This window comes from Crocuta crocuta, unplaced genomic scaffold, assembly GCF_008692635.1.
Source record: "Crocuta crocuta isolate KB4526 unplaced genomic scaffold, BGI_CrCroc_1.0 scaffold130, whole genome shotgun sequence".
NCBI lineage: Eukaryota > Metazoa > Chordata > Mammalia > Carnivora > Hyaenidae > Crocuta > Crocuta crocuta.
This window is the reverse complement of record NW_027527920.1, coordinates 14,915,838-14,940,874: the sequence shown is the minus strand read 5'-3', so window position 1 is coordinate 14,940,874 and position 25,037 is coordinate 14,915,838. Positions and strand designations below refer to the sequence as shown.

The 25,037-nt window shown below is 44.6% G+C and overlaps 1 protein-coding gene across 1 annotated transcript in view; it reads left to right on the top strand.

The window, feature by feature from the left end:
* LIPC (lipase C, hepatic type) overlaps window positions 1-25,037 on the top strand; it is a 133,713-nt gene that overhangs the window by 80,938 nt on the left and 27,738 nt on the right. The window contains exon 2 of the mRNA XM_077748850.1: window positions 22,526-22,713. Within this exon, the coding sequence (XP_077604976.1) occupies window positions 22,526-22,713 (188 nt within the window). The remainder of the gene's footprint in view (window positions 1-22,525; window positions 22,714-25,037) is intronic.

Below are 25,037 nucleotides of genomic sequence, written 5' to 3'. Positions count from 1 at the left end.
CCTTGAACTTCTGGAGGTCTTCTATCTCTCAGTCAAGAGCTCTTTCCATGATGCCCTGTTTTTTCTTTTCTTGAGTCAGAAAAGGGAACAACTTCCAGAGTCACTGTTGACCTTAGACCAAGGTNGGGTGCTGTACTGAGCATTGTGGGCCAGCACTATCCCTGGCCTTCATCTGCTAGATGTCAGTAGCAACCTCTCCCCCAAGCCCTGACAAGCAAAAATATCTCGAATTGGCTACCATATTGTCAAATGGACCCAGTGGGGAGAGGAGGGACAAAATGGCCCCTCAGTTGAAAACCACACCCCTAAATGCCTGAAAATGCTGCCAGCATGTTTGATGAGGTGGCAGTGACAAAGTTTGTTCTGTAAAAAGAGAAATACAAAAGTGAAAGAGAAGCTTGTGCTTATGCCAGTGAGCCTGGGACCATGTACGTCAGCAGTGAGGAACTGGAACTGCACAGCCCCTGGGAGTTCATCTAAAAGATACTCTTTCTGGCACCTGTCTGGCTCAGTGGTGTGAGCGTTCAACTCTTGATTTCACATCAGGTCATGATCCCAGGGTCGTGGGCTCGACCCCCACATCGTGCTCTGTTTTGAGCTTAGAACCTGTGCTCTCTCTCTCTCTCTCCCTCTGTTCCTCTTCCCCTCTCATGCTCTCTCTCTAAAAAAAATATAAATTAAATAAATAAAAAGGTTCTCTTTTTGCCCCCACCCTGAACTTAAACTTTTGTGTTCTCATTCCACCCCTTCAGACTTAGCCAACTGTGCATTACCCAAACCACTTTCCGAAAGACATTTCCAGAAGGTAGCATGGAGTTAGTTAACTTGACAAAAGGCCGTATGGTGCAGGAGTTAAAATGCAGACTCTGTAGACACAACAACACGAATGAACCTCACACAGTTGAGTGAGGGGAGCCACGTACAAAAAAGCGCATGTGGTACGAACCCACTTACATGATGTTCAAAATAGCCAGTACTAATGTCAGGTGATGTAAATCAGAATAACAGTTACATCTTTGGTGTTATTCCCTGGAGACAGGTTTGGGGGAACCATCTGGGAATAGAAATGTGCTCTGACTTGTTCTGGATGGTGGCTACACTGGTTATAATTATATGTAGAAATTCACAAAAGTATACATTTAGGACTCATGCACCTTACTGTGCATGAATTACGCTTCATATAAATCAATAAGCTTAGGAGCACCTGTGTGGCTCAGTCGGTTAAGCATCGGGTTGCAGCTCAGTTCATGATCTTATGGTTCAAGCCCCATGTCACACTATGTGCTGACAGCTCAGAGCCTGGAGCCTGCTTCAGGTTCTGTCTCTCTCTCTCTCTGTCTCTCTGTCTCTGTCTCTCTGTCTCTCTTTGCCTCTCTCTGTCTCTGTCTCTCTGTCTCTCTCTCTCTCTCTCTCTCTGTCCTTCCCTGCTCACACTCTTCTCTGTCTCTCAAAAATAAGCATTTTAAAAATTTTAAATAAATAAATAAATAAATAAGCTTCATCACCTTAAAAAAAATATCCACTCTGGAAGCCAACCGCCTGTGTTTGAGGATGAGTCTGGCTGCCTCGGGGTGTTTTGTGAGAGGTTAGAGAACTGAGAGGGGCATGGGAAGTACTCAGAAAATATGAACATCATTATCATTAAAAGGACTACAATTCCAACGAGCCAGGCAAAGGGAAGGATTGAGAGAGGTGTTTCTGAAGTCCCCTTTGTCCCCTTTGCCTCACCCCACCGCTGCCCTGAATGCACAGTGTTGCATTCCGTAGGGACAGTCTAATTCAACCTAGCCCCCTCCTCAGTAGGCATCCCCACCCCGGTGATCAAGACACACATGTCTGCTATTATTCTCTGTCTTCTTTAGTTCCTCCCGAATTCTCTCCAGAGGCTTGCTTTCGGAGCTGCCCCTATTTGCAGAGCTCTTCATCAATAGACTGAATATTTACAGAACACAGCAGTTTTGATTAAACAGTTCATTTCACTGGAGACTGGGGTATTGTGCTGGGTCTGCTTATGAGTTATTCTTGGCAGAAGCAGCCGTCGCTCTGAGCATACATTTCTTTACATCTCAAGGCCCAGCCTAAGGAGGACGGCAGGGAAGCAGATGAAATGAGGAACAGATGGCATTGCCCCATACCTTTCCCCCCAACTGTTTCTCAGTGGGGTTAGCGTGGTATCTCTGCTACTATCTGCTCCTTGCTGCCCTTTATTCTTCCCCTTGGAAACTGAGTCAGGAGAAAAGAAGCAAATGCAAGGGTGTGGAGGAAGGGCATTCAGGGGTGTATTGGCAAGCGCGAGTTCCAGATCCAGTATCCAGATGTGTGATTGATTAACATGGGGTTTAACTTTTCTGGACCACAGTTTTTGTTTTGTTTTAGTCTGTTAAGTGATTGGTCTAGATTTGTGGACTTTAAACCTGTGTCATCCATGGAAACCCTCCAACAAACAGAATCTCAAGCAGAAAATGTTGACCCCTGAAGGCAGCATTGTTTGCACTGAAACAGAGGTAGGCAGTCAGGAACCTGCCTCGCAACTTGTGCATTCCCTCCCCACCCCCACAACAGCCCGCTCCACACGGACCTCTGGCTTGCAATCCAAGGAGCACAATTTGAAGACAATTCAACTTGTCTATTTAAAAAAAAAAAAAAAAAATCATTTCCCAGCCAGCTAAAACACTGGTTGAAAATGGCCCCATTCCTACACATCCCACAAATTTTGATCAACAGACCCTCTGCACTTCAAGAAAACTCACAAGTAAAGTCCCGCATGCCACACATCTGTGTAGGAACAGCCTGTCAGTAAATATACAAAGCCGTCAAGACAGTGGTCATGTCTGGACAACAAGAATATTACTATGATTACAGCAGGTTTCTCGTGGTTCTCACGTTCCCGCATCACCACCTACAGCAAACACCTTGCTAGTCTCCCAAGTGCCCAGGCCTGTGTCCCACACTTAAGGTCTTGCCCTCATTAGAGAAGCTAGTGCCAGCCTTAGACAGACAAGACACACACACACACACACACACACACACACACATGAGTTGAACATGAGTGCAGCTCTACCAGGATACAAGCATGATGGAAAACTGTCTATCGTCCAAGAGGATTTACTCAAGTGTGTCCCAGAGACGGGATATTAGTCGCAGAGATGCGGGGACACACAAAGGAATGTGGGGGACAGAGGCGGTCTACTCCAAAGTAATTGTGTTTGAGAACTACCTCATAACATTTGTCCCTACTAGAGATTAAATACACAGTTAAGTAGTGGCTTAATGTCTCTGGCTAACAGGAATCTTGATTAATGTTGCTTAATATGGTTCTCAAATTTATTTGACCACAAAATTCCTTTCTCCTCATAACCCCTATTAATATCTCGACAAACAGTTTCAGATCAGAAAAACCTTCACAAAGGCAGTTTTTAAAAACTGAATTTTAAGGCTTGAAAGAAAATTAGGAATTACAGGGGAAGGGAGGTAAGGGAAGGAGGCGGGCTCAGAGTCCAGAGGATTTAGAGGTGAGGACAAAACAAAGGATCACCAGTGATTCCAAAGAAAGTCTAGAACTCTCTTTGTATCTGTTAGTGCCTTTTTTCCAGATCATTCCTGGAGAGTGGATAGAGGCAGGGCTAACTGTGTTAGTAGTCCATCAGCTCACAACACTGAAGGGGACTATGGGTATCAGAAGTGACGTGGTGCAGGGCACCTGAGTAGCTCAGTCTGTTAAGTGTCAGACTTCAGCTCAGGTCATTATCTCATGGTTCCTGAGCTGCGTGTCAGGTTCTGTGCTGACAGCTCAGAGCCTGGAGCCTGCTTCGGATTCTGTGTCTCGTTGTCTCTCTGCCCCTCCCCCACTCACACACACATACTCTCTCTCTCAAAAAATAAATAAACATTAAAAATAATTTTAAAAAGAAGGAGAAGTGAAAGTGACACAGTGCAGGGTCCCTGCCTCTACCCTTCTCTTCCTTTCAATATGGGCTCACTAATGATCTTATTAATTCAATCCAGCAAACAACCCACCTCTGTGCCAGCCTCGTGCTGGGTGCTGGGACCACATGAATACATAAGACACGAGTTGTGAAGCCAGCAAAGAGACAAAGAATCCCTCCCTCAGGATCTGCATGGGAGCCTAGGGAGCACACAGAAGGGGCCCTTTGCCTGACTGGTCATCAGAAAGTTCCTGAAGCATACATTCTTGTTCCTTCAAGCTGAGGGCTGAGGTGCAGGAAGGGAGGCAAGAGCTCGTGGCAGAAGGAATGGCGAGAGCAAAGTCATGGAGGCAAGAGAGGACGGGCAGTCGGGGACCTCCGAGTGAGTCCGGCTGGAGCAGCGTGTCAGAGAGTCTGTCAGGATGGGGAGGATGTGGCCAGAGAAGGGCGGGAAGACCAGCACAGGTCTCGACAGGCTGGGCAGGTAGAGCTGATGCCAGCTTCTCCATCCATCCCCAACACCCTGCCTCCTTTTGTCCTTCTTCAGAAGACAGGCCCGGCTAGGTCCCGTGCCACCACGGCTGCAGGAACCCAGGTGCTCACATCTGGACTCCTCACCACTCTTCCTCCCTGGTGACCACCCTAAAGCTCGCCTACCCGCCTGGCCCCAGCCCTTCATGGGGCGGTCCCACACTCCTTCTCCTGGCCAGTCATGGGCCAAAGCGGCCACCATCCCAGCCTCGCCTGCCCCCAGCTCCCGAGTACCTGGGGGTGCGCCTCCTCCCTGCAGAAGCAGACAAAGTGACAGCTCGTGTAGAACAAGGCCACACTGGAGACAGAATATAGAGGGGCCCTCCTCTTAGAAGGTATGATCTTCAGGGTAGATGCTGAATTCTAGTAACACATCCCTGGGGTGTTTTCAAATCCAGACACACTGGAGCCTTCTTCCAGCCTTTCTCTGGGCCATGACCTGGGTTCATGTCCAGCCTCCGACTGGCTCTGGGCCACTGCTCCCCGCCCAGTCCTGGCCAGCAGGGCTTACAAGCCCGGCCTTAAGGTCCCACTGCTGCCCAACTCTGCTCCCTCCAGCATCGGTCCCTGAGTGCCCACTCATGTTTGATATGCTCTTGCTCCTGAATGCCACTGCTCTCTGCCAAGACCTCAGGCACTGCTGCACCCGGCCGCGTCTCCACTGACCTCGTGGAATTCTGACCACATGGAGAGCTCACCTCACCGCCACCTACATCTGGGACAGTGAGCAGGAGCATCCTGTTTTAAAGACTTGCCAATTTCCTCTGGAGTTCAATTTCTTCCAAAGAGCCTGGCACATCTCAGCTGCCAGTATGAACTGTGAGTTCCCAGAGATGCCAATGGCACTTTCCAACATTCATCACTTTTGACACATCTAAAATATCCTCACTCCCAGCGCTCCGTGAACACCAGCCCAGATGGACCGGCTGCCGAGGAAGTGTCAGTCTCCGAGAGGTCTCTGACAGCCCCGGGGCAGAAGCTTCCTGACTGAGAAGCATGTGCTCCCTCCCTGTGCCCCTTCTGAGGCTGAGCTGGTGAGTGGGCACTGCAGGGCCCCTTCACAGCCCTCACTGCCCAGCTTCGAAGCTCTATGCCAGCTTCCTTCTGTAGAGCTCCTCCCACCTTGGCTCCCCATGGCTTCAAGCACTTTGCTATCTTCCAGGCTCAGCTCTCCCAGAGAGGAAGCTGGCTACTTGGGAAGTTCTCTGTGGGGTCAGCTCTACTCTTTAAGGTCATGTGGAAGGAGCCCTGACCTCCTGACCTATCCAACCTCTGACGTCAAGGTTGGATGTCAAGGGCCCGGGAGGCCAAGGTCAGTGAAGGCATGGCTAGAGTCAGGACAGGCAGATGCCTAGTTAGGCAGAGGTAGGCCTGGGAAGACAGATGAGGCTGGTGGAAACATTGGGCCCCAGGCAGACACTGAGAGGTCAGCTCCCAGAGCCCTCTTGGGCATGGGAGGGTTCCAGCAGCAGGTGCACTTTGTCTTATTTAAGATTATTTTTTGAAGAAGGAAAACACACAGCTCGAATTAAAAGAATATAAAATAGCTAGATTTGCCAAGTTCTGCCCACCCTCTCATGTCCTCATCCAGAATCACTTTTTTATTGATTTCTCCTGTATCTTTCCAATGTGTTTTTATGCAGATAAAAGCAAATGTGAATTTACTTATTTATCTCCCACTTTTCCACAGAAGGTATCACACTCTTGATACCATTCCTTACTTGACTTTTGTCACTTAGCAATACATTCAACACATCTTCTCATCAGTACAGAGTGTTTCTTTGGTGTAGCCTCATACTATTCCACTGAGGGACATGTCCCCAGGTTGGTTATCTGGTCTGCAGATGGACACTTGAAATGTATCCAGTATTTTACAATTACAAACAACACTACAATGACCTTATATTAATTTCACCTCATGTGCAGATACATCCACAGGGTAAATTCCCAGGAAAGGAATGCTGAGTACACAGCAAGTGCATTTGTAACCATCATGGCTGGCACCAATCCCCCTCTATCATTATTACATTGCTTGGCATTCCTGCTAGCCTCACCGCTGAGGAGTGTGATCAATTCTTTAATGTTTTCCAACCCAATAAGAAAGACCTGTGCCTCGGTATAATTTTAATTTATATTTTTCTTCTTCTTAGTGGGGTTGAGGATATGTTGTGTTCCTTTTTCTGTGAAATGCACCTTTATGGTCTTATTTTTCTATGAGTTGTTGGTCTTTTTCTTCTTCATTTCTAGGCACTCTTTATATATCAGGGAGATAAGACCTTTGTGTTATGAGTTGCAGTTATTTTCTCTATTTGTTATTGATATTTTGACTTTGCTTATAATATTTTTTATTTTATTTTATTTACTGAGTTGGCCATGTATAAGGTTTTTGCTTGTTTTAATGCTAAGTTAATAATCTTTTCCAGGTTCTGAATTGTGAGTCACAGAGAAATTTGCCCAAATTTTCTCCTAGTCATTTTATTATTTTCATTGTTTCATTTAAAAATTTGATCCATTTGACATTTTTCTGGTATATGGTGTGAGGTGTGGTTCCAAATTTTATATCTTTCTATCTTTCCTTTTCTTTTTTAATTTTTTTCAATGTTTTATTTATTTCTGAAAGATAGAGAGAGACAGCGTGAACAGGAAGGGTCAGAGAGAGAGGGAGATACAGAATCTGAAACAGGCTCCAGGCTCTGAGCTGTCTGTCAGCACAGAGCCTGACATGGGGCTCAAACCCATGAACCGCGAGATCAGATTTGACCTGAGCCAAAGTTGGACACTTAACCAACTGAGCCACCCAGGTGCCCCTATATCTTTCTATCTTTTGCCAGGTCCGCCATAACTATTTATTTAAAAATCTTTTAATGTTTATTTTTTTGAAGGCGAGAGAGACAGAGCATGAGCAGAGGAGGGGCAGAGAGAGAGAGGGAGACACAGAATCTAAAACAAGCTCCAGACTCTGAGCTGTTAGCACAAAGTTCACACAGGGCTCAAACACACAAACTGCAAGATCATGACCAGAGCCAAAGTTGGACACTTAACCGACTGAGCCACCCAGGCACCCCACACAACTATTTATTTAAAAGTCCATCCTGGGGCACCTGGGTGGCTCAGCCAGATAAGCATATGATTCTTGAATTCGGCTCAGGTCATGATCTCATGGTTTGTAGGATAGAGCCCTGCGACCCACTCTGTGTCAACATTATGGAGCCTGCTTGGGATTCTCTCCTCCTGTCTCTCTGCCCCTCCCCCAGCTGCTCACTCTCTCCCTCTCTCTCTCTCAAAATAAATAAACATTTGAAAAAGAAAAATAAAAAAGAAAAGTTCACCCCACTTCACCCCTTTACCCCACTGATTTAACAGGCCACTGCTATGAAATCCTGAATTCCTATATGTACTTAGGGGTTCTGGATTTCTGTTCTAGGCCACTGGTCTATCTGACCATGCACCAGTACACACAGTTGCATTATTGAATTTTTATGGTAAGTTTTATTACTGAGTAAGGAGAACCTTTCCTCATAGTTCTTTCTTTTTTCTTTCAGAGTGTTCTTGGCTATTACTGACAAGCTGAGCTCTGTCACTCGGGTTCTCCCCTTGCTCAAAGTTGTATTCTCTCTCCTACAAGGAGGCCAGCCTATACCTTGCAGGCTTCCAGCCAGAGAAAGAGCCAAGCACAGCTCACTCCCCAAACAGGTCAGAGGTGCTGTCCTCCTGGGAGAGTCTCCGTAGGGCATGTCTATGCACCTATTTGAGACAACTGTGTTGGGAAAAAGCCAAGTGTGAGACCTAGGTCTTCCTAGGGGCTTCCTAGAGGCTTCAGCCAGCAGATTCCCAACAGTGATGTTCTGGTTCATTCGCCTTTTGAAATGAAGGTGATCCCATATCACTTTGGCATGAAGAGTTATCCTATCTGACATTCTATTGGTTCATGGTAAGTTACTGACAGGGCGTAGAAGGACCGTTCAAAGAGAAAGATGTTGCAACAGCAACACCAATCACTACTTCTGTTAAGCCAATACCAGATAGCCATCGCTATTCATTGAGAACTTGCTACATTTCAGGCATGTGGGAGGCACTTTACACGTTTATCTCACTCCAAAGAGGGGCCTCCTTTTGGCACAAAGGCACAGCTTCCTTGCCAGGACGTGTGAAGTGCTGCCTAAAAGAGGTAAACAGAATTCACAGAAAGGTGCTAAATAGGCTGGCAAAAATTTTTGCAGATAGTTATCTGGAAGAAACTCTTCTGGGTCAAGTCATGAGATAAAAGAGATCTTAGGTAAGCTTTGAAAGGAAAGAGAAGCTGTATATTGAATGTCTGTAGTATACATTTCACCAAGTCTCATATTCATGCTGGCAATTTAAGAGAAGGAAATGGAAGCTCCAATAGGTTAAGTGAATATTTCGGGATCACACAACTAATAACTGATAGAGAATCAAATACAGGGCCAGCTGCCTCCAAAGCCAGTGCCCTCCCCTCTACACTGCTCTGCCTCCACCATCACTTCCCCTGGTGCCCCAGAAATTGTTGGAGTACATGTCTGTGGTCTGATGGAGACAAGCAGCAGTGAGCTGTGCCTCTAGACACAGGCAGGGAAGGCAAGACAGAGGTGTAGAAAACTATCATAGGGAAAGCGAAACGAGGGTAAAAGCACATGGCCAAAAAAAGTCTTGCAGTCTCAGAATCTAGACATATGGAGACAGAGGTAGAGAAGTGGGATTTTGGGCCTGGTTTGATTTTTTTAGCCGGCTGCTGGTCTTGGGCCGACCACTGAACCACTCCTTATTTCTTTCATCAGGAAATGAACATGCACATGATGGGGACAGCTGTGCTGCAGACCCCAGGGCCTGGGGACCCTCAAAAGAGATACGGTCTCAGGAAAGCTGAAGGGCTTAGGGAGTAGTCTACAGCCATGACCTCCAGCTCTAGGAATAGAGAGGTGACTATATTGGCCACACATGGGCTCGTCTTTCTTGCCCATTCCATAGTAATTGTCTCCCCTCAGGACCAGCCCTTGATTGGAATCCCCATGATTATCTGGGTAATTGGTGATACTACCTACCAATGGGATTCCTCTGGCTGCCTTCACATCAGCCACCCTATGGCTCTCTTATTCTTCTACCATCAAAACACTTACCAAGCTACATAACAATTGTCTACTCACTTACTTCCACCATAAGACCATGAGGTTCTTGAAAGCACAGTTTGTCTTGTCCACTATTGCATCTTCATGGCTAAGCACCAGCCCTGCTACATTAGTATGTGCTCACTAACTGTGTGCTAACACACATGAATACATGAATAAATGGGCCATGGTGGTTTGTCAGCCTCTAAGATCATACCCAATGACTCGCCCTTTCAGCTCTAGGCCACAACACAGGAAAGCCTCAAGGAGGCTCAGAGATCAGGTCAGGCTCATTCCTTCATCAGGTGGCCCCCAAGCCCTAGAGACTATAACCCACATGGCTTCAGTTCACATTCCCCACCCATGATTTATTTTTGCCTTAAAGAATAGCCTTAGGACTGTTTGGCCAAGTTAATGCTTAGTGCTTTCCTCCTGCTGCAAGTATTTACTTTTGCAAAGCCATCAGGTTCAGATTCCGGCCAGGGAGAGGGGCACATTCCTGGGGGAAACACAGCTAGGAACATGACCCAGGTCATGCTGCTCTTCTCTCACTTTTCTTCTCGCCTGGCTTCACAACTTCTTCTCTCTGGCATCTTTTACTCATTGCAACTCAGAGATGAGACAGTCTTAGGACTCACACATCTTAGAAACAGAGGGATCTTCTCCCAGGCCCTCAGTGTTCCAGAGGCAGGCCCACCTGGTTTGGGAGGAAAGCCACGTCTAGAACCCTGGCCCAGCTGACCAAAAGAGATGAGGCTGTCTCACTGTACCACCATGGAGGCCTCAGGGCTGGGAAGATGAGGAAACCAAGGCCCAGAAAGTTAAATAACTTGCTCAAGGTCAACGAGGACAAGTTAACAGGAAACTAGCACCTCATATATCTTCCAACACACAGTCAAACCAATAGCCAAATATGAGAGGAATAGTTGAGCGTCTAAAGCCACAATGCCTATAAAAGCAGGTACAGTAGACCCAAAAAAGAACATGTTCAGTTGCTTGCCTTGTGTGACATGCCCTCACTTCAGGCTCCAGGCCATCTTCAAAGTTGCCACATAAATGTAGTACAACCCAGCCACACGTGGCATGACCACAGAGTACAGCTCTAAGACTGATTCCACAACCCTGTGGTCAGCACATGTCCTGAGGGATGTTGAAGGCCTCACAAAGGAGGTTTGTGGGTCTGGGCAGGTGGCTGACTTCCAGGACTTCAAGGGAGCCACGCTTGGCATTAGGCCCAGCCCAAATACCTCCTGTGTGACTTTGGTCAAGACCCTTATCCTCTCCGAGACTTAGTTTCCTTTAGGAATAGCACTTACTCATAGGGATGTTATGAGGATTGGATAAAATAAGGTGTTCTGAGTTACTAGTGAAAAGTAAATGATAGCCTCATAACAGCCTTTTATATTATACCCACTCCCCAGCCACCCATCATCACCTTTAATGAGAACATTCAGGGTCTTATGCAGTTCTTCGGGTTGGAAATAATTGTGGCTGACACCCTGTGGGGGACTTACTTGTAAAATTGTTTCAATTCCCATGTCAGCAAAATGATCTCCCCATTTAACCACACCAAGTGGTTCCTCATAGTAGAAATAATTCTCTGTAAGGAAAAGCTCTCTGCATCAAGTTCATTGCAGCTCTGCTTATAAAGGTAAAAAAAATTGGAAACATACTGCTTGTCCCAGATAGGGCAGTGGATACATAAATTATGAAACATCCCCTCAATGGAATATTACTCAGCCTTTAAAAATGATGAGGATGAGCACTGTAGGAATATAGAGAGATGTTTATTATATAATGGGAAATGAAAAGAGCAAAAAGCAATTATATTTGTATAGTTACATGAAAAATATATTTGCTTCCAAAATAAGAAAAATATATTTGCTTCTAGATATAGAATAGAAACACAGAAAAATAAAAAGTCAATTAATTAGGATGATAAGAATGTGAGTATATATTTTTGAATGTTGTTTTCTGCTATTACTCTGCTTTTGTGCAACAAATATATATTTTTAAAAGAATCGGGAAGAAAACATGATACTTGCTCCAGAAACAGTTTGGCTGAAAGCAACTTTCATTTGTGGGAAAATGCTTGGCATAGAACAAGCACTTGGGAAGTGCTAGAAAGGGGAATGAATGAATGAATGAATGAGTGGATAAATGAATGAAAAGAGTACCCCCACCTCAATATCAGCATCAACGCTTTGCCACTGGAAAGCCAAATTAGTGAAGGATTTGTGTTGTCTTTTTCCATTCAAGCCACCGTCCCAAGGTCTGTTTGGAAATGCCATCCTGGGTCTGCCCTTTCTCTGAAGCTGAGAATAAGAGGGTAGACGAGGCACTGTATATCTCAGCAGGCACAAAGTAAGATAAAGTCTTACAAGGCTTAGCAGAGTGTCTGCCACAGAGTAAAAACAAAGGCTGACTCCTTGTATGGCCATCAGTAGTGCACAAAAGCAGAGCCAGACTTGAAGACACAGCCTGAATCTTCACTGAAGAGATACAGAATTCCTGCCCACCAGTGCTCCCAGGGTGCTTATCTCAGTGAGGTGGGTGGCTCTGGGCTGGGAAAAGACTCAAGTACTCCTAGAGCTCTTGACTGTGATACCATCTGACAATGCCCTAAACCCCATAATTAGAGTTAAGGTCATCTGCCCCGACCCATCCTTCGGCTCCTTGTAAGCCTTGCTTGGTCATTGTGTAGGATCTGTCAAAGACAGACAGGTGAGGAATAAGGGGAAATGAAGCTCAAAGTCAAGAATTAGACAGTTGTAACCATGTGAATCTACCCCTAAAACCAAGAGCACACTGCATACCCCTAAAACCAAGAGCACACTGCATACACTGTATGTTAGCTAACTTGACAACAAATTATATTTTTAAAAAAGACAGTCATTATAAAATTTTGAAACAGGAACATCATTCAGTTCATCTGTTTATTAAAACAGCACTTGGCAACCTGATTTTAAACCAAGATCCACCATTCCACGAGATGTTGAAGAACTTGTGCCTGTCCAGCTCCTAGGGAGCTTACCCTCTGACTCTGGTCAGACACCTACATCACAGTCTCTTGACTGTGTAAGAATTCCAGTGTTACCCACTGTGGTGGGAGAAAAAGACATGGAGTCTGAGGATGAGGCTGGCAGACAACAATTCTGGCAGGTGACTGAGGGCGTCCTAGGTCACCTCAATTGTTTGGGGGCATTTCCCATAGGCAAGATGAGACCCCAGCAACCCTCTTCTTGACTCAAGACACACTTCCTCGTTGACATCGAGGGGCCTTACTTAGCAGGATGAGCCTTTGTGAGGCACAGTATGTGAGCCCTCTGAGTTTTATAGCAGTGAGAGGAACAGAGTACTGAAAACCTGGCTGGGTTGTGGGTTGGGACTCCTCTCCCCCAGCACAGTAAGAAGATGCTTGCTTGAATGTTGGGAGAGCTGAGTTCTTTTGATTCTGCTATTAACCAGATGCACAGTTTGGACCATGTCAGTTGGCCTCTCTGGGTCCTACTTTCAACTGTAACATTAGGAAGTTGGACTAGGTCATTCTGGTCCCTGGTCCCTAGGGAGCAATGGTTGAGGGTGGGCAAAGGGCATCACTGAGCTATTTTCAAACAAGTTGTAAAGAAAGATTGTATCACACAGGTCAACTAAATGTTGAGTTTGTTTGCTTTTCCCTGGAATTCTAGCTACCGATTCTCTCCAGATGATTAGAAGAGTAAATTGACGGTGTTGTCTATACCCTTACATAAAAAAAGCAGGAAAATTAATTACCCCTCAATAAATGTGTGATATTTAAGATGCACAGAAAGAGAATTAAAAGCAGGCAGTAACCAGGCTGGGTGCCATGACACTGCATGGTCTTCAAGTCCCTTTTATCCCTAACTTTCTCTGGCCAAATGATTTGGTTTCCCAAGGATGGCCTCCCCAGGCACCCCTGGTCATCTGTGGCCCAAAGGAACTTGGAAGGGTCTTCTAGGTAAGCCAAATCTTCCTCAGGTCTTGGAGGACTAGACATGTCTCAGTCTGATCTTATCATTTGGTTCAAAGTCAGGGCTGGAGCACTCCCTACAGACAGATGTCAACCCCCAAAGGACTCAGAAAAATCCTGCCTTCCCAGGCCAGCCCAGTCCTGCACAAGTAACTGACACAGAAAGCCTGCTCTTTAGCCTATAGTGTCCTGGCTTGAACCCTAAGTAATGTGGAGAAACCACAGTATTGCGTGGCGATAGTTTATTTTTTCAACATTTTAAAAAATGTACATCTAAGGGACCATTATCATCATCAAAATACAGAACATTTCAATCCTCCAAAAGTTTCCCTTTTGCCTTTTCCATCCCTGGCCCCTGGAAACCCCTGGTCTGCTATTGAGAGCTTCGCCTTCCCTAGAATGTCATATAAATGGAATCACGTAGTATGCAACCTTTCACGTTCGGCCTGTTTCACTTAAAGGCCCACAGCCGTGGGCCTAATCTGCAATGCATTTTTGATTCATCCATGCTACATGCTTGCATGGACCACAAATTGGCTCCCTTTTATTGCTGAGTGGTATTCCATTGTAGTAGATTCCTGTATACATTTCCTCATTTACCAGTTGATGGGGATTTGGGTTGCTAATGGTTGGGGCTACTGTGAATAACGCTGCTGTAAACACTTGCATCTTTGTGCAGACATATGTTTGAATTTCTCTTGGGTAAGCTCCAAGGCTTGGACTTGCTGAGCCTTATGGTACATTTACCTCTATAAGAAATTGTCAAACAGTTTTCCAAAGTGGCTGCAGTATTTTGCAATCCCACCAGCAATGCGTGAAAAGTTCTAGCTGTTCCACATCCTCACCTACACTTGATGTTGTACATCTTTTTCATCTTAGCCATTTGAGGTGAGGAGAGGTGCTATCTCATTGAGGTTTCAATTCGCATTTCTCTCATGAATAATGATGCTGAGCATCTTTTCGTGTGCTTACGTGCTATGTGTATATCTTTTTATAGGATGTAGCTGTTTAAATCTCTTGCCTGTTTTATAATCCATTGTTTCTTTTTATACTTGAACTGTGTTTTTTATATATTCTGGATAAAAGTCCTTTGTCAGATATATGTATTTTAAATATTTTCTCCCAGTCTGGCTTGGCTTTTCATTTGCTCAGTGGGATCTTTCAAAGATAAGATGTATTTAATTTATCAATTTTTTCTTTCATGATTTGTGTTTCGGTGTCCAAAAAACAAAAAACAAAACAAAACAAAACAAGCTTTGCTTTTCTCAATGCCACAAATATTTTCTCCTAGAATTTTTATGGGTTTTGCTTCTAAATTTAGTTTGATGATCCACTTCAAGATGATTTTCATTCCTCCAACAATTTTCTTATGGCAAACTATCATAGTAGTGAATGTTTACATAGCACATGATACATGTCTATCACAATTACAGAATGTATTAACACTAACTCATCATAATTCTCTGAGATAGGTACTATTATTTCTCTATCTTATAAATGACATGACGAGAAAATTCAGCCACATCAAGGTTAAGTAATTTTCCCAAGGTCACACAAGTAGTAAGTGTTAGAAATGAACCTCAAACCCAAACCACATGGCCCTAGTCTGGGTGCCTGGCCATGACACTCTACAGCTCCTTGCTCTACTGGCTAAAGTTTTAATGTGAGCAAAACCAGACCTAGGTTTTTCTTTCATGGAGCTTATCATCAAATAAAGAAAACAGGTATTTATGTAATGACTGTTCAAATAGAAAATTATAACTGTGAAATCACTTAAGAGAACAAATAAGAGGGAAATGTGACCAAGTCAGGAAACTCAGAGAGATTTTCCCTGAGGAAATGAAGACTGCACTTCAACGTTGAGAAAGAATGATGTTAACTAGGCAAATAGGACATAACAGCAAAGCATGTGAGGCCAATGGACCACAGGGGGAAAGACCAGCAGGAAGGTATGTCACACACTGCATGTTGGATAAAAACTCAGAATAATCATCAACAAGGATGGCAATTTTTATTATCATTTCTTTCTCTCCACTTATTCACTCTGTTGCCCTTGAGCTAGAGTGGCCAACTCATCCTGGTTTGACAGGACAGTTGGTCACCCTACCTTGAACTTGTTCAGGGCAGAATGTGCCCGTGACCTTGGAACCACTTTAAGGAATTAAGCACCATTATCCCCAGAGGATTCCAGTACAAATGGAAAACTTTTCTCAATGGCATACTCTTCCATAATCAGATTTTTTGAAAGACAAAAACTCATTGTGATTCTAGCCCGAGTTGCAGAGGAGTACAGCCTAAGAAGAAAATCTGGAAGGAAAAAAAAAAATCTCTCCAACAAGAAAACAGCCTCTAGTTACTTTCTTCCCTGGAATCTCCAAGGAGAAATGAATTGTAGTCTCAGGCTACAGGATGGCTAGCAAAATCAGGCCAAAGTAGACAAAGTAAACCAAAGTAAACAAAGTAAACCAAGTAGACTTGTGAAAATAGCTTTCCTTCTATCCCTTATCATCTTATTTCACAACAAAATGATGATGGGAAAAATTCAAGATGGCGGAAGTCAGAGAAGCATTCCTAACTGCCCCCATGGACCCAATCTGCTTATCACCAAAGATCAGCAACAGCTAAGAGCTGAATCTCTAAAGGCCCAGGAATGACTAACTTCTGATTCAAGTTTTTCCATCCTGCCATCATGCTAGAAATTCTGAAGTCAGTGTTGTGCATGTACACCTCACCAGCCTGGCCACAGCAGCCAGGGAAGAGCTATGGCTACATTTATCTCATAGTTCTTACCCTGAACAGTAAGAACATGGCTGGGCAAGTTTTCAAGGGTGTCTTCCAGAGGGCCCCTCTCATTAGTCCCAGGTCTGGGAATATTTTCAGCAGTGCATATTAACAAAGTCACAAAGTTATTAAAGGACACACACGTGGGTTAGCAATTTAAATAATGAATATGAATATAGTTCACAAACAACTCTGGGAAGGGCATATTAATACCTGTGGCTGCTGTATTATGCACTTGTGTCCTCAGCACCAGCCACACAAGGTGTTCAACAAACCTGGAACTGAGCAGAAGCACCCAGCCCAAGCATCATGGGTGGAAGACAGAATGACTGTTTCCTACCAAGGCCTTCTACAGCAGAATCCGAGGCTCTTTCCTGTGCCAGCTCATTTGCCTGCAGTCACCACCTAATAATGTCCTTACCCAAAAGAAAATTAAATAATTTGTTCTTATATGAAACATTAGGAACCTTAAACCTGGGGACTGATTTAGGAATGGAGAAATCACTGGCTGCAAGGAATCTAATATTAGAAATGCAATGGCCTGCACCCAGCTTCTGCTTCCGAATGATTTTGAGGAAGTTCTGCTCCACCAGAAACTTGCTGTCATGCAGAGGGCAACCCCAAGCCTCCTTAGCCCGTCAACCCGCTTTCCAGGCTATAGGGGCTGACTCCCTCAAAAGGTTCCACCGTTTACCTTTAATAGTTTCCCTCTCAAAACCACAGCCTCATCCCCAGGTTATCTGTTATAAAGACAGGAGAAAATAACGACATCAGAAGACACACTTGGAGAAGGAGCTACACATTTCCTCACTCATAACAGAATCATGGTGTGTTCTAACAACTTGCTCACAGAGTTGCTGTGAGGTTTACATGAGTTAATGGAAAGAAGACTGTCAGAAAAGCACCTGGCACAGAGGAAACGCTCAATAAATAGTGGCTTAAAAAGTACAGGAAGTCAGTTTGGATATATATGCATATATAAACAGATATGAACAAGATCACACCTAAGGAGCTAATGATTCTACTTCAAAAATGACACTAAGAAAATAGTCATAGATTTTCTAGACAAAGATTTATGTAGAAAGATGGTCATCAGAGCGTTGTTTATAAAAAAGAGACCCAAAACAGCCTAAATGTCCAACAATAATGGAATAAGTACACAAACTATGCACTTTTCAAAAACATGTTTTTTTTTTTAATTTTTTTAATCTTTATTTATTTTTGAGAGAGAGAGACAGAGCCTGAGCAGGGAAGGGGCAGAGAGAGAGAGAGAGAGGCAGACAGAATCCCAGGCAGGCTCCAGGCTCTGAGCTGTCAGCACAGAGCCCAATGCGGTGCTCAAACCCACAAATTACAAGATCATGACCTAAGGTGAAGTTAGACACTTAATTGACTGAGCCACCCAGGGGTGTTTTTTAAGAATTTGTAATGCTATAAGAAAATTATCATGACAGGTGAAGAGGGATATGAAGTCATTTGCGTAGTACGAGTTCAATTTTAGACACACCAAATAAATATTTATGGAACAAATATCTCCACAAGAGAAGGAAATACTCCAAATATTACTTGTGTTTTTCTCTCAGGAGTGAGATTCCTTACTCATTTCAGCATTTTTCAAACTATATGTACATATACTATGAGTTTGTATTAATTCTACAAATAAAATATAAAAGAGTCTATTACAATTCCACAATTCTAAAATAAATTGCATGAAGTTCTAGACTAGGCCAGTGGCAGGGGACAGAGAAGACAAGCCTGATGATGAATCCTCAGTACTCAGTGACCCACGAGGGTCACCGAGGGAACAGAGAACATTCCAGAACAGCTCTAAGTTTTCTAGCTTGAGCAATAGCATGGACAAATAATGGTGTTTTGAATCATCGGAGACAAAGGAAGAAAACTGGATTGGGAGGAAAGAAAATAAATTCAGTACGGCTTCACTGGGTTTGCAGTACCAAAAGGAACCCTTCGGAGAGGTGGTCAGTCAAGTGCTGGCTATAACACATGGCCAAGGCCAACATTTTGGTACACATGTGGTATGGGTGACAGCAGGACGTCCTTGACACTGTGGCCTGGCCCAGAATGCACCGGCATTCTCTGTGTTCTGTAAAGGGGACAATCAGACTCTGCCCCCATGGAGCCTCAGACACTTGAGCTCTAGAGCTCCACCCCTTCCTTCTACCCAAAATGTGACCTGAAGTGGCCCCTGCCTCCCTCAGTTCCAGAGACAACTGCTGCATTATAGTGAAGAGCCTCACAGAGATTCACTATGACTTAAATGCTGTTTGGCACTATGGCTGCTACTTCCATTGAGGATGGCCAAGCACTCTCAGAGTTAACCACATACAACTTACTACTGCATATTCTGCAGGAATGGAGTGGAAGGCAGTGGCCACTGCCTCATGCAATGGACTCCTTTCACAATAACATATAAGGAAACCATCTCAGGCTCCAGGACCAGAAAAGTGTAAGCAACTAGACACCATGAATCCCCTAACTGTTCCTGTTTCCCTCTGTAATTTGGCCAAAAAGAAGCTCAGAATAAAATCTGTGGCCTATCTTCAGCAACATTACATGATCTCACAGTGTGCCTTTTAGAGTACTAATCCATTAGCATTTCTGTCTTTATTGTTTTACCTCCACCCCTTATTTTCTTATTGTCCCTATTTCTTCAACTATAAATTTTTGTAAACGACTTTAAGTCTAAAATTTTCTTCCATGTCACACCTACTCAGTGATTCTGTTTCTATCTCCTGGAGTTGCACAAGAGAATTCTAGGCTCTCTTCCCCATAATAGCCCTTCAACCCTCATGTCCTCCATGAAATCCTTTTTTTTTTTTTCAGGTATGAGTCTCACTTTTCTCAGGAGTTTGTCCTAGATGTGAGCTCTTAAAGCATCTTTCTTTCATCCTTCTAAACTCACATGATACCTCATCTTCTCTTGGCATCTTCTCTAGCCCCTATTCAGGGTATCCTTCCACTATAGCATGTAAAGCAACCACATGCATTGACTGGTTCTCACACTTGCCTCTACCATCGGATAAGGGACTCCTGAAAAACAGAAGTGGTGCCCTGTGTGCTTTCAAAGAATACCTAGCCAGGGCCCAAGGCATAATATGATAACATATGTTTAATAAGTTTTTATTGCAGAAATAAATGAATGAATATATACATATATATACATAACTTCCTTACTCCTATATGTGCCAAAAGAAAGCCAAGCCCCCAGGAAGAAAAGGGAAAAGCCAGTTCAGTTCAGTTGTTTGTGGGCTTCTCCATCTGACAGCTGTTTCTCCATAGGACTCTCCTAAACAGCCTTGAGGGCAGAGCTTATTCTCCAGCTAAATCTAGAGTAAATGCACATAAGACAGAACTGGTCCTCTGAGGGCAACTAGGATAAGTTTTCCCAGAAAGAAAGGATCTCCCAGATCAAAAATGCAAGATGCTAGATGCTCCAGTTGGTATTTATTTTAACAACACAGCCTTACGTACGCGCTAATTATGTGCCAGGCATTGTTCTGAGCTCTTTACAAATATCTTATTTAATCTTGGTAACAACTTCATGAGAGAGGTACTATTTCTATCCCTGTTTTGTTTTCATATATAGTCTTCTTAGCATTTGAGTCAGCTATCCTGAAACGATAGATGTAACTATTCCATCACTAAGTAAAAGAAAATTAGTTGCACTTAGCACCAGTGTATTCATGGCAGAAAAATCAAACCTTAGCTTTTGACTGGAGACCTGGATGCTGTGGAATACCACATCACTCAGTAAGCATTTATTGAGCACCTACCAGCTCACAGCCTGGTGGAGGAAACGGCACACACCTAAAACAAATAAATTACTGGGTCCCATGACAAGCACATTAGACTCAAAGATGCAATACAGTGCTGGCAGCAATAGGAAGTAATGATCTCTGACTAGATGAGAAGGCTTCCTGGAGGGTGTGATGGCTGAGTTCCATTTTAATGGATGGTCCAGGGCTCACCACAGAGCAGCACAGACGGGGGAGGGGAGTTGAGAGAGTGCAGAAGTACAGGAAACCATCCGCAGTGGGTGGCAAGAGGGGAGGAGCCGGGAGTGAAGGGATTATCACTGGGTGGTGGCCTTGGCTACAATACCATGAAGCTCAAAGTCACTAATGGATATGATAGTTATTACTGTTCTAGGAAGATTCTTTGAGCAGCAGTGTGAGAGAGGATGTCATGTTCAAACACAGAGAGGGAAGAGAGAGAGAGAGACGGATGGATGTTGGGAGACTGTGCAATCAACCAACCAAGAAACAGTGTGTGCCCGAGCTAGGACACTGGATTCTAGGCATATTTGGGAACCCAAAGTTTCAGATTGACTGGAAGGCTGGTGTAGGAGTGCAAGGTAACACTCCAGCTTCTACTTAGAAGACCAGGATGGCGGCAGCCAGTAAAATGGGAGCATGAACTGGGAACCCCCCTGGCAGGGGACGAGGACAAGTTCAAGCAGCCTCGAAGCTTGGGAAAGCCAAACGGGGCGGCAGACATTTTCTTAATTATCACAGAGCAGTTCTTCAGAGTCTCACTCACATCTCCCTTTAATAAAATATGATGTATTTCATTCTGTCATCGTAGTGAAAAATCATTGCCCTTTGCTGGGAATTAATAACCTTTCAAATTAATAACCTTTGGGTAGGAAAATTGGTTTCATTAATACCTCCCCTTGCACTTTAGGTTCATCATCTCTCTGTCCTGCTGTCCCCTGAAACCAAAAGCCCAAAACTTATTGTCTGAGAAGCCTGAATGACTTTATGCTCAGAATGAATGGTTGGGATCCTCAGTAATTGGACTCAGTTGAGTTCACTGACAAAAAAAATGCTGGTGTGGCCTCGTGTCTGCCCCTCAGTGCTGGAGAGCCCACCCTCAGCTGGAAGAGAGGATGAGGGCATCCTTCCCCAGCTCCTGGCCTGATCCCTGATCATGGCAGAAAAGATGTCACCCATCTTGGTGTCACAACCTGAGAACATAACACCTCCGCGGGCTTCTCACAGCCCCTGAGCAGAGGCGTTGGTCTTTGGCCAACACCACGGCCTTGACAGCTGTTGGGCTACCTAACAGAGTCATGTGACTGCTCACCATGACTCCAAAATGGCTCAAGATCAGGGTCAGGCTCCGCTAAAAGAGAGACTCGAAGACATTTTGAGAAAACTACAGAAGGTAAAATCTTGAAAACAATCTTTCTCTCCCTACCTCATTCTTCCACAGTCTTTGAAAGATTCTAAATGTGTATCTTTTATCCAAAGATAAAGGATGTACTTTTATTAGCCTTTTCTGTTGAAAAACCCCTTAGACGCAGCCTTATCATCTAGGGCATAAAGTCCAGACTTCCCAGCATCCCAGGGCCAAGGACACTCCAACTGCCCAGCCTTGTCTTCTTCTTCCTCCTGCCCACAGGATACCACCCTCTGAAACCTAACTCTTCTGTCCCCCTAGTTCAGAAAGCCCTGCTTCCTCCCACCACCCAAGCACCCACCCCTCACAAGCCCTTGTCCATCCTTCCAGGCAGGATCAGCATCACTTTCCCTGAAAAGTCCTCCCTGAATGTTATTCCCACCATCCAGCAGAATCAGCCACTTCTTTGAGATTCTCTCCACCCCAACCCTACCTCGTCCATGCAAAGCTGCATGGTATAATGTGTCTGCAAGTGACAACAGGCTGAGCTACATGAGCAAATGAATAGTGTCATCTAACTAAGGTGCTCTATTCACTGTCTCTACAGCATACGGATATAGGCACTTGGAATCAGAGGGAACCGAGTTCAAATCCTGACTCCATCACTTATTAGCAGTGTGATTTGCAGTGAAATACTCATCTTCCCCAATTGCCTCTTCTGTATCCCTATTGTCTCTGAGTTACTCCACTGTCTGACTGGCTGATCCCATAGTCACCAGGAAGGCAGGATGGAGGATCTGGCCCCTTCTACCTGTGTTGGATTCTCCTAGGTCACCATTCATCACCCCCCAGGGAAGAAACGGACATTCTGCTGAACATGCTCTTTTGAGATCCCCACACCTGTGGTCCATGCCTACCTCCGGCACCTCATAAGTAACCTCACTGGCTGGTGCTCTCCTTTGGGCTGTCCCAGAGCTGCCAGAGTTAGAACAGATGCCAGGGTAAACACGGTCTCCAATCTTACATTCCAGGGCCATTTGGAAGAAGACTGAGGGCTGCTGAAACAAAGGAAGGATTGCAGGCGACGGAGACGAGATTCCTGCTTTTTCAAGAAGAAACGGATAAGGGCTGTCAGATTCGGCTCAATCACCCAGACACGTTACAGAAGTGTGGCTTCAACTCCTCTCTGCCTCTGGTGATGATAATCCATGGGTGGTCGGTAGGAAATGCTGACATGCCTTTTTTCTCTTAGCTTTTACATTTTCTTTTTTTTCCCTCTCTCGTATGTCCAATTTTAATAAAAAGATAGGGAGCCAGTGATAACAACTTCATCCATAATATTTGTAAAGGACATTCTAATTTTCCAAGTGCTTCTCGACACAGTATCTCATTGATTATCGCAATGCCATGAATGAGCAGGATAGGGAAAATATAATTATCTCCACATTTCAGATAATAAAATATGGCTCAAAGAAGTCACACAGCACATGAAGGCCCATAAGTGATTACAGTCCATGCAAGTGAATCTGCATGTTTCACAAGAGGAGGTAGGAAACCAGAAGACACAGTTCCCAGTGAAATGTTGCAACTATAAGGTTTAAATACTGGTGCAAATAACAGAAACTCAACTGGCAACAGTTCAAATAAAACAGAAGTTTGATTCTATTTCACACAATCATCTAGAGCTATGTAACCCAAGTCCTCAGGGACCTAACTCATTTTCAGTTTACTACTCTGTCATCCTTAGAGTGAAGTTTGGTCCTTATAGTCCAATATGGCAGCCAGAGGACCAATCATCACATCTTTATTCTAGGTAGCACAATTAGTAAACGGTGTACACAAAGGAGTCAAAGAGTAGGTTTTTTTTTTAAACAGCTTTATTGAGATATAATTCACATACCGTACAATGCATACATTTAAAGTATACAATCCAATGGCTTTTGGTATAAAAGAGTGTTGGGTTTTTTTTAGGTTAGCTACCCAGAAGCAGCTGTGAAATGCTTCCAATTAGAACCATTCCCCATACCTAAGTAGAAATGTGACTGAGACATGCAACCTCTTAGAGAAAATGTGGCCTTTCTCGGATGCTAAAAATCCTGGACAAAGTGGGGAAAGAATATTGTAGGCAATGGCTGAAGTCAAACTAAGCAAGGACTTGTCTCCAAGAGGAAATCGTACCTCCCTGGCTCCCAAACAACCCATGAATTGAAGCTTAGTCTACAACTTGAAACCTGTAGAGATTTGGGGGTCTATTTCATGACATGGAAACCTTTCCCTGCCATCTAGTTGAAAAATACTCTTGGGGCAACTGGGTGGCTCAGTTGGTTAAGCATCTGACTCTGGATTTCAGCTCAGGTCATGACTCACAGTCATGAGCCCCACATCAGACTCCCTGCTGAGCATGAACTAAACATTAAAAAGAAAGAAAGAAAAATATTCCTGAAACCCTCATCTCTCCTACCACAGAGAACAAAATGAGCCTGTCAACCCACCTTCCACTCTTTCCACATGTAATCATGGAGAGCCTGCTATGTGCAAAACAGACCCTGCCCCTGGTCTCACGTGGTAGACCACATGGTGATGCCACGTGAGTATAGTAGCCATGAGGCAGGATGCTGCCATTGCTACAGGCACAAACAGTGGTGAAGCTAGCAGCTTCCCCATAGGATATAACGGGCTTCCACCCTAGGGAAGGGGGGCGTTCCATATACCCCAGGGTCTGCAGTTAGGGTGATGATGGGCTTTCTTGCCCCTAAAGAAGAGAACTAACATAGATTGAGGCCCTACCATAAGTCAGACCCTTTACACTATACATCAACCCATTTAATCCCCACACTCCATACATGGGGGGTTAGTATATCTCAGATGAGGAAACTGTACTCAGAGACGTCAAACAGCTACCATAGTCACACAGTCAACAGTGGACACAAATTCACTCAGAACACTCACACTCCAAGTTCACACTCTCAAACACCACCAGTTCACTGTGCCTTTGTCAAACCCACAGGGGTTTGAATGGGCCCCCCAATTCTGCAGCAGGCTTCACACTGCAAACTCCTCACTGTGGCTTTCTCCAGCTGGGATAGGAGCTCAATCCATGCTTCTTTAAGAAAAACAGAAGGCAGAACACTAAGATTGGACTAGCTGTTTTTAAAGGGAACTAAAGATCAGACTCTGTCTAGCGGGAACCCTGAAGGAGGAGATGGATTAGAAGCAGGCCAGGAACTGTAGAGAAGAACATCCCATTTCCTCAGCTGCTTTAGCCAAACGGATTTTCCTTACAAGAAGAAAGAGAGGAAGTGGGAAGGAGGGAATGCATTCAGTGGAGAGATCTGTGGAAGGGCAGAGGTGGAAGCTGGAGCTGAGAGCCACCAAGTCAGGAAGGCTGCTCGCAGCACATCTATAGCTCACTCCAGGTGCTCTCCCCTGTGACCCTGTTCCCCTCGCCTTCCATGCCCCCTCATCTTCCCTGTCCCCCTCACCCTCCCTACCCCCCTCACTCTTTCTCCCCTTCCCCTTTCTGCCTCCCCTCTGACCCTGCCC